Raw genomic sequence first — 8,716 nt, forward strand, 5'->3', positions numbered from 1 at the left:
AAACCTAGCCAACATGGACCGAGAAAGCTAAGAACTCAGGACAAACGTCCTCAGAAATCACTGCTTTTTTATTCTTTTTGCATCGTCAGGGAGGCAGGAGAAACATGTTGTCCTGTAAATCGGCGGTGTTATTAAGCCTTCGCTTCGGATGCGCGCGAGGGATAAAAACTCTCCCCCTGATCTACTCCACCTGGGAGGGAGTAGTACGCAAAGTTTATCATTGGACATGTGGACAGGCTCCTGAATCTAAGCTCCGTGTCTTGCTAAAACTGAAAGGTACTACTGCTGAAATGAATACTACTGCTACTGCTACTGCACTCCAACTCCCGCTGTTATTTAGCATCATGCCATGCCATCATTCACGTTGATTTTGCTTGTAAACTTCTGTTGTGTTGTTTCTGAATTTTTTATCTACTGTACTAGCCTGCTCTGCTGTTGTTGAGTGGTCTGAGGAAAGCATGGGATGGCAGAAAAAAAGGAAGAGGGCATGGAAAGAAGGCGAGGGCAGCGCAGGTGAGCTGGAGGAAAGGGGTCAAAGTCTGAAGCAGCCTCGCCTCGCCTAGGGGCATGTGGGGCGTTTGCTTTCCTACCAGTACCCGGTGTCTGCACACATCATTTGCCTAGATTCCTTTTTATTTCTTTCTCTCTTCCTCTTTTGCTATCTTGATTTGGGAGACCATTATTATTTTTCCGCCTTCTTGATTGTTTACAACTTGGCTGATGTTTTCTATGCTACAACATGATTCTGTTTTCTTTTCTTTTCTTGAATATACAGGTGCCACATGAAAAGGTAAACTGAGGATGACGATTTCTTCTTCTACTTTATTTATGCGTCCTATTTTGTTGAATTGAGGTTTCGGATTGTAATGAGTGTGACATGTGATTTGGTGCCATCCATTTATAACCAAATTTGTTTCCAAGCGCTTTCCACATTCCTAGCATTTGTGTTGACATCATGTGATGCACCTTGTCTTCCAACTACAGGTCACCCTGCATCCTATGTAATCTTTTCATGGCCCAACCCATTGCCATCCAGCAGTAAAAACTGGATGTAAAACACATGAAACAAGCACATGAAGAAAACTAGCAGCTACCACAAAAACAGGTCCATCTTATAACCTTTTTAGGTTAGAAAACCTCATTATACAAGTTGCTATACCACTAGCTGCAAAAGTGCCAAGCACTAGACTAATACTCCCTCAATTCCTAAATATAATTTTTTATAGAGATTTCATTATGGACCACATACAGAGCAAAATAAGTAAATCTACACTCCAAAACGCATCTATACCCTCCGTCCCAAAATTCTTGTCTTGTATTTGTTTAGATACGGATGTACCTAATACTAAAACATGACTTGATACATCCGTATTTAGACAAATGTAAGACAAGAATTTTAGGAAGGAGAAAGTACATCCGTATGTCGTTCATAGTGAAATCTCTACAAAGATTTATATTTAGGAACGGAGGGAGTACAAGATAAGCACCGCATAATCCACATCCATAAGAGTAGGAATGATTCTATACTATAGTTTGCACAGTGACAGAGAAGTAAACAGCGGGTCACAGCTAAGGTAAACACCAGCAACAGAGCAACCACTTGTAACTTTCCAGTCTGTACCGGACGCCTCTCTCCCCTCTCGCCGTTATTATTACCATCCATCCCCTCCCGTTTCCAAAAATTTGGCCTTTCTCAGAGCACATCTCCTCCACCCCCACCCCCACCCCCCAGACCTCCACACCCACGCGCAGGCGCTCCAGCCCCCCCGCCCTCCAATGGCCGCCGCTGCCGCCCCCCGCCGCTGCTCCCAGCCCTAACCCTAGCCGCAGCCTGTCTCCACAGCCCGCATCCATGGCCGCGCTCCACGTTTTCCTGCTTCTGCTGGTGCTTGGCGGCGGCGGCGCCAGGGGCGACGACGTGTCCGCGCTGCTCGAGTTTAAGAAGGGCATCTCGGACCGGCGGCGCGACCCGGTGCTGGGATCCTGGTCGCGGCCGGACGCGCCCGAGGCCGGCGCCGGCGGGGGCGCGTGCCCGGCCCGCTGGCGCGGCGTGGTGTGCGACGGCGGCGCCGTCGTCGCCGTCGCGCTCGACGGGCTCGGCCTCGCCGGGGAGCTCAAGGTGGGCACGCTCGCCGGCATGCGCGGCCTGCAGAACCTCTCCCTCGCCGGCAACGCCTTCTCCGGCCGCCTGCCCCCCGCCATCGGCTACCTCTCCTCGCTGCGCCACCTCGACCTCTCCGGCAACCGCTTCTACGGGCCCATCCCGGGCCGCCTCGCCGACCTCTCCGGCCTCGTCCACCTCAACCTCTCCTACAACAACTTCACCTCCGGCTTCCCCACCGATGGGATCCGGGAGCTGCAGAACCTGCGCCGCATCGACCTCCGCCGCAACTCCTTCTGGGGCAATGTCAGCGATCTGCTCGCCGAGCTCCGCAACGCCGAGCACATTGATCTCAGCGACAACCAGTTCACCGGGGCCGTCGATTTGGAGCTCGCCAGCCTGACCAGCATCGGGAACACGGCCAGGTACATGAACCTCAGCCACAACAGGCTGGCCGGCGGCTTCTTCAGGAGCGAGACGGTGGGGGCGTTCAAGAACCTGGAGGTCCTTGATTTGAGCAACACCGGGATTGCTGGGATGGTTCCGAGGCTCGATTCGTGGTTCTCGCTCTCCGTCTTCAGGGTGGCTGGTAATGGCCTCTTTGGGATGATGCCTGAGACGCTCCTGCATAATTCGATGCGGCTTCTCGAGGTCGATCTCAGCCGGAATGGCTTCTCAGGTATCTCACCCTTTCCCTAGTCAATGAATGAACACATATATTGTTGAATTTTCACGATCTACTAGTAGTGTGAATCTTAACCCAAGCTGGAATAGTGGTGATGTTGGCTCCCTGCTCCTTGAGCTTTGGATGCCTTGCCAATGTTGATGGCCAGTGAGCTCCCACAATGTTGTTGTACTTGGATCACAAGCACCTAGTTAGGTGCTTAGCATTGGTGGCATCCACAACGCAAATGTTTCTAATGCTGGCAAATTCCTCGTGCGCAGATTCTTTGCTGCATCTTGAATCTGGACATGTCTGTTTGCTTGGAGGATTCCATTAGCACACCAAACATTTGGCTCTCGTGTGAATTTCGCATGTCGTTTTCTGCCAAAGAATTTGTCGCGACTCGGAAAATCATGGCATTTGCATTTCCATGCTGATGATCAGCAACCGTCTGCTCGCATGCATGACTAGCCTATAGCTTATTTTAGCCTCTTCTTTTGGTCTTTTTCGCGCAGGGGTCTACAAGATGTCATCCTAGCAATAAATTTTATAGAAGTGTGTAACTGTTTGACTCTTGCATGCTCAAGAGGAATTTGTCATGTTGACACTTTGTTTCTTCCGTGCTAGACTTGTTCCTGCATCTATTCTAACTAAGTAGCTAATATGACTTTATGCAATGCGACTATTTTCAGTGCTATCACAACAGATCATATGCTATTGAAAATATATAAGGACATCTTTCGTGACTAGTGAGCTTGAGTAGTTTGGAGCTTTGAATAATTGCCATATGTCTACAGCTGTAATTGACTTGTGTGCCTTGTAATTTTGCAGGATCAATGCCAGTTGTGAACTCTACGACTTTGAAAATGTTGAATCTCTCTTCAAATGTGCTATCAGGTTCATTACCAGCCACTGTTGGCAAGTGTGTCTCAGTTGATCTGAGTGGGAACCTGCTTTCTGGGGAATTAGCTATTTTGCGTTCTTGGGATGGCATAGTGGAGGTGATTGACTTGAGTTCAAACAAGCTGGAGGGGAGCTACCCGAATGATGCCCCTCAGTTTCAGAACTTAGTTACCCTGAAGTTGCGGAACAATTCGTTGAAGGGATCTGTCCCTTCAGTGTTGGGAACCTATCAAAAGCTATCTTTCCTTGATCTCAGTTTGAATGCACTTGGTGGCCCTGTTTTGCCTGTTTTTATTCTGTCGCCTACTCTTACAGTGTTGAACCTTTCTGGAAACAACTTCTCTGGGACTATTCCATTTCAGAGCCCTCATTCAACAGAGTCCATAATGCTATCTTCTCAACCTTCTCTCAAGATTGTTGATTTGTCCAGCAATTCTTTATCTGGTCAGTTGCCACCAGAAATTTCTAACCTGCAAAGACTTGAGTCCCTTACTCTTGCGATGAACGAGTTGTCTGGCGAGATACCAGATGAGATAAACAAGCTTCAAGGATTGGAGTATCTTGATCTATCTCACAATCACTTCAGTGGCAGAATTCCTGATATGCCTCAGGCTGATTTGAAGATGTTCAATGTATCTTACAATGATCTACGAGGAACTATTCCTAAAAGTCTTGAGAAGTTTCCCTTAACTTGCTTTAGACCCGGAAATGACTTTCTAATTTTCCCAGATGGTCTGCCTGCTCCAAACAATGGCGATGGTGGACTTGCACAGAGTCGAGCGTCTCAATCTCATGGACATAAGGCTGGTGTTAAAGTTGCAGTCATCGTTGGCTGCATTGGAGGTGTCTTGCTCGTGATCTTCATAGTATTGGCAATCTATGTGGTAAGGTCTCAAGAGCTTTGTGGAAGAAACGGATTTAGAGGCCAGATTACTCTCAGAGATCTAAAGCTCGGGAAATTAAGCCGTCCAAATTTGTTCAAGAATCAAAAAGATAATGTCATTCCAACGAAGACAAGTTTCTCAAATGACCATCTCTTAACAGCTGCAGCTCGATCAATGTCTGCTCAGAAAGAGCTATTGGCTGAGGCTGCTGTTGAATATGGATATGCTGATCCAAAGGAAGTCGTCGAATCTACAAGCTCTGGTGTGACTGAGACCTCAGCTGCAGCATCTGTTCGGGAGTCTTCTCCTCGGTCTGCGTTGCCATCATCACCACATTTTCTTGATTCTAGATTCCATGAGGAACCTGTGACTTTTGAAGTGTATTCACCAGACCGGTTGGTTGGAGAGTTGATTTTCCTAGACAACACCTTAGTTTTCACAGCTGAAGACCTGTCCCGTGCTCCAGCAGAGGTTCTTGGAAGGAGCAGTCATGGTACAACGTACAAGGCAGCACTACAAAGCGGGCATGTCCTGACAGTGAAATGGTTGCGTGTTGGTCTTGTAAAGCATAAAAAGGAGTTCACTAAGGAGATAAAAAGGATTGGCACCATCAAGCATCCGAATATAATTTCATGGAGAGCGTTCTATTGGGGGCCAAAGGAGCAAGAAAGATTAATTATTTCTGACTATGTCAATGGCGATAGCTTGGCACTATACCTTTATGGTAACTATCTCATGCTCATTTCCTTTTGAATCCGCAACCTTTGGAATTATTCCTTGTTTTAGGCCGGTATACTTTGCTTGCTTGCAATGAAATATTCACTCATCATCTCTGAAATTGTTCCTGCTACTATTTGTTCATATTATCATTGGATCTGCGGCATGTAATTCCCAATTCATTCATTTCTGCATACCAAACATATTCTTCTGTAATTAGTTACTGAAAATATGACCTTGCCCCTGTGCAGAGTCGACTCCTAGAAGATACTCGCGCCTGTCAGTCTGTCAACGGCTCAAGATTGCAATTGATCTGGCCCGTTGCCTCCAGTTCCTACACCATGAGAAGGGCCTGCCTCATGGCAACCTGAAGCCCACTAATATATTCCTGACCGGTCCTGACCTCTCTCCGAAGCTGGTTGATTACTGCCTCCATTGGTTCACGACTCCAAGCGGTATTGCCGAGCAAATACTGAACTTAGGAGCATTGGGGTACCGAGCCCCAGAGCTGGCAAACACGGCCAAGCCCATGCCGTCATTCAAGGGCGATGTGTATGCGTTTGGCGTGGTCGTCCTGGAGATGTTGACGCGGAAAAGCGCGGGGGACATCATCTCGGGGCAATCCGGTGCGGTGGACCTGACGGACTGGGTTCAGATGTGCAACAGGGAAGGGCGGGGGACTGACTGCTTCGACCGGGACATCGCCGGGTTGGAAGAGTCGCCGAGGGTGATGGACGAGCTGCTCGCCATCTCCCTCCGGTGCATTCTTCCTGTAAATGAGAGGCCTAACATGAAGACTGTCTGCGACGATTTGTGCGCCATAACAGCGTGAGCTTCCCCGCGTTTTTTCTTTCTTTCATCAGTTCACCAGTGTACATGTAACCGATTTTTCTCGTCGTCGTCGTGGTGCATCCCAAATCTTTTTTCTGTGGGTTTTCCAGAGCCCTGTAGCCAGGGTTTGTTTGATTGGTGACTCTTAGTGTAAAAAGAGGATTTGATCCCGCCCGTCCATTGATTGATTGATACCATTGCCATCTTGTCTTCTCCTTCCTTCCCCAGTTGGGGCACCCCAGCATGTTGCCTGTTGGTATCCTCCCGTCAATTTTTTTTGTTTTTGTGCAGAATCGGATCCTGTGATGATCTGTGAAGTGCAGAGTGCTGTCCATGTTACCCAGCACAGTTGCTGCTGCAGCTGCATGTGTTGATCTTCTCTTTCTTGTGTGAAGTTACTCTGGTCTGGCTGGCCTTTGGGTTTAAACAAGGCACATGGTGGTGGTCTGGGGCGGCTACAGCTTGTGCTTGATGCCTAGTGCCCTCTGTAGCAACCAAACTGGCGCATGATTTATTGCGTTGGCACCGGCCCGTCGCCTCTGCGGCGCTTCAATGTTCGCTGTGGAGAGACAGGCAGCGCCATGTTCTCTTCTCCCAGGCCGGTGTGCTGTCTGATCAAACCGTCGACAGCAGCCGTGCGGCGGCGAGCTAGCCCGGTAGACGGCGGTGGTGCCGCCGCCGTAGGTGCTCGGAACCGCCACTGGAGTTGTCGTTGTCGTCGGACGGTGAAACCGGCGGCGGACGGACAGGTGGGGGTTGTGAGGTTTGGCTCCGAATCGAGCATTTGGAGGAAGATTTTAGTCCTTGGATTGGATCGTTGGAGGAGGAGGTGATGAGGGTCATGGGGCCGGGCATGAATGATTTTGCTTCGGAAAATTCAGAAGGCCTGCTGTGGTCCTCTGTCCGCACACCACATGGGAATGGGATGGAATGCGCAGATGCTACTGCTGGTGATTGGCTGATCGCCCGCTTATTAGCTGCTGAAATTCGAATCCGTTGCGTGCGAAGGTTCGGCTGGGTCGATTTGATTGATGGCTCTGTCGATGCAGGGGCCAAGATCAGATCATCGTCTGCCACGCGCGTGCTACGTCACCGTGAAATGTTCCCTGTTGCGAGACGGAGTGAATGCCTGCAGCAGCAGCGGGCCGTCCGCCCACCCGAGTAAGTGACGGGGGCGACCGAGCTGAATCGGTTGAACGCCAGAGGTACTCTCTCCGTTCATTTTTATAAGTCATTTCAGACTACTTAAAATGGGCTGTTTTGTATATTGTCTGAAATGTCTTTAAGGTCTTATAAAAGTGAACAGAGGAAGTAATAAAGATCGTCTGATGAGCGCACAGTTTTCTCTTTTGCTTGCACGTTTTCCTTGTACTGGTTCCCAAGCTGCATTGTCGTTGACATGGAATGGAATGAAACAGCGTAAAAGTTTCAGACTTTATCGATACAGCGGATACCACATAGAATCAACACCTGCTGCGAGCACGTAATACTGCTTGGATGCTTCGCTGACCGATCAAATGATTCTCAAGTGCAACCAAACATTCAGAGAAGTAGTACTCGCTCCGATCCATATTAATTAATAGTCGCTACTTTCGTGCTACCCCGGAATCTCGAAGACGGACAAACCAAAGTTTGATGGCATTTTGGCTTACACCACATGGCAGATATGAGATATGGAAGGATAGGAATGGTCGTTTCTTCAACCTTCAGTATTGGCGTGTACCGTGCTCAGAATCAAAGAAGCTATTCGCGAGGGACAACTTTGCTAGGGTTTTAAACGTTTCCCCTTTGCTAGGGTAGTCCATGATGATGGCGGCTGATTGCGCTCACTAGTGTATGTAATTAGAGTTTGGCTTAAACATTGTTACTTTTCTCTCTTATACTAACATAATCGACGTCACTCCCTCTAGGCAATATGGTGGGTTCGACGCAGAGCAAATTCACCAAGATTAATTTAAAAGCCCACTATCCACTCATGATGTTTTTAAAACAAGCTACTTCCTCTGATCCATATTACTTATCGTTGAAATAGATGTATCTAGATGTATTTCAATGATAAGATATATCCGCTTGAGCGACAAGTAATATGAATTGGAGGGAGTATCCATTTATGCTTTCATTCTCAAATTTATTGCCGAGCTAAAGGTGATGCACAAAAGCAAGCCTCTATGCGCCGCAGAGGGACGACACCCATGAACCAACACATGGGCCCGTCCTGCAGGAGCGACCGTAAAATTCAGTTAGACATAGGTGTTTGAAGATAATGGGTAAATGGAGTTGCAACCGCAATTTGCTGATATACCGAAGAGCGCTATTTGGTTTATGAAGGCGGGATGAACGATGAATACTAGAAGAAGGAACAACATGCGGTGAAGGGCTTTCGTTAGCACTGGATTTATATATAAACAGAGTTTTGATCTCTTCGGATGTCTGTAACTGATCAATAGCCTCAAGTTCCTGATAATTTGCTGGGCATTACTGCCTAAAAAGAAGTGCATAATATGCTCTTAGCACTACCCTCAAGGACACTGTTGTCAAAGAAGTGCATAATTTGGTGAGGATTACTGCCTAAAAAGAAGTTGTTTTTCTTAGGGGTATAACCAAGTTTTATTGCTC

The 8,716-nt window shown here is 48.0% G+C and overlaps 1 protein-coding gene across 1 annotated transcript; it reads left to right on the top strand.

Moving 5' to 3' along the window:
- The first annotated feature begins 1,787 nt into the window (after positions 1–1,787).
- Positions 1,788–6,306, top strand: LOC119353722 (probable inactive receptor kinase At5g10020). The gene is made up of 3 exons (XM_037620374.1): positions 1,788–2,780; positions 3,597–5,276; positions 5,521–6,306. Exons 1-3 carry the CDS (start codon positions 1,853–1,855, stop codon positions 6,099–6,101), a joined length of 3,189 nt encoding a protein of 1,062 aa, XP_037476271.1. The 5' UTR covers positions 1,788–1,852; the 3' UTR covers positions 6,102–6,306.
- The last annotated feature ends 2,410 nt before the right edge of the window (positions 6,307–8,716 follow it).

The sequence above is a fragment of the Triticum dicoccoides genome, chromosome 2A (genome assembly GCF_002162155.2).
Source record: "Triticum dicoccoides isolate Atlit2015 ecotype Zavitan chromosome 2A, WEW_v2.0, whole genome shotgun sequence".
Taxonomy (NCBI): Eukaryota; Viridiplantae; Streptophyta; class Magnoliopsida; order Poales; family Poaceae; genus Triticum; species Triticum dicoccoides.

What these genes read in the sequence shown, in the direction of transcription:
- LOC119353722 (XM_037620374.1), top strand. Translation starts at nt 1,853, where the DNA reads ATGGCCGCGCTCCACGTTTTCCTGCTTCTGCTGGTGCTTGGCGGCGGC. An exon ending in CAGCCGGAATGGCTTCTCAG is followed by an intron (nt 2,781 to 3,596) that starts GTATCTCACCCT and finishes GTAATTTTGCAG; the next exon opens with GATCAATGCCAGTTGTGAAC. An exon ending in CTTGGCACTATACCTTTATG is followed by an intron (nt 5,277 to 5,520) that starts GTAACTATCTCA and finishes GCCCCTGTGCAG; the next exon opens with AGTCGACTCCTAGAAGATAC.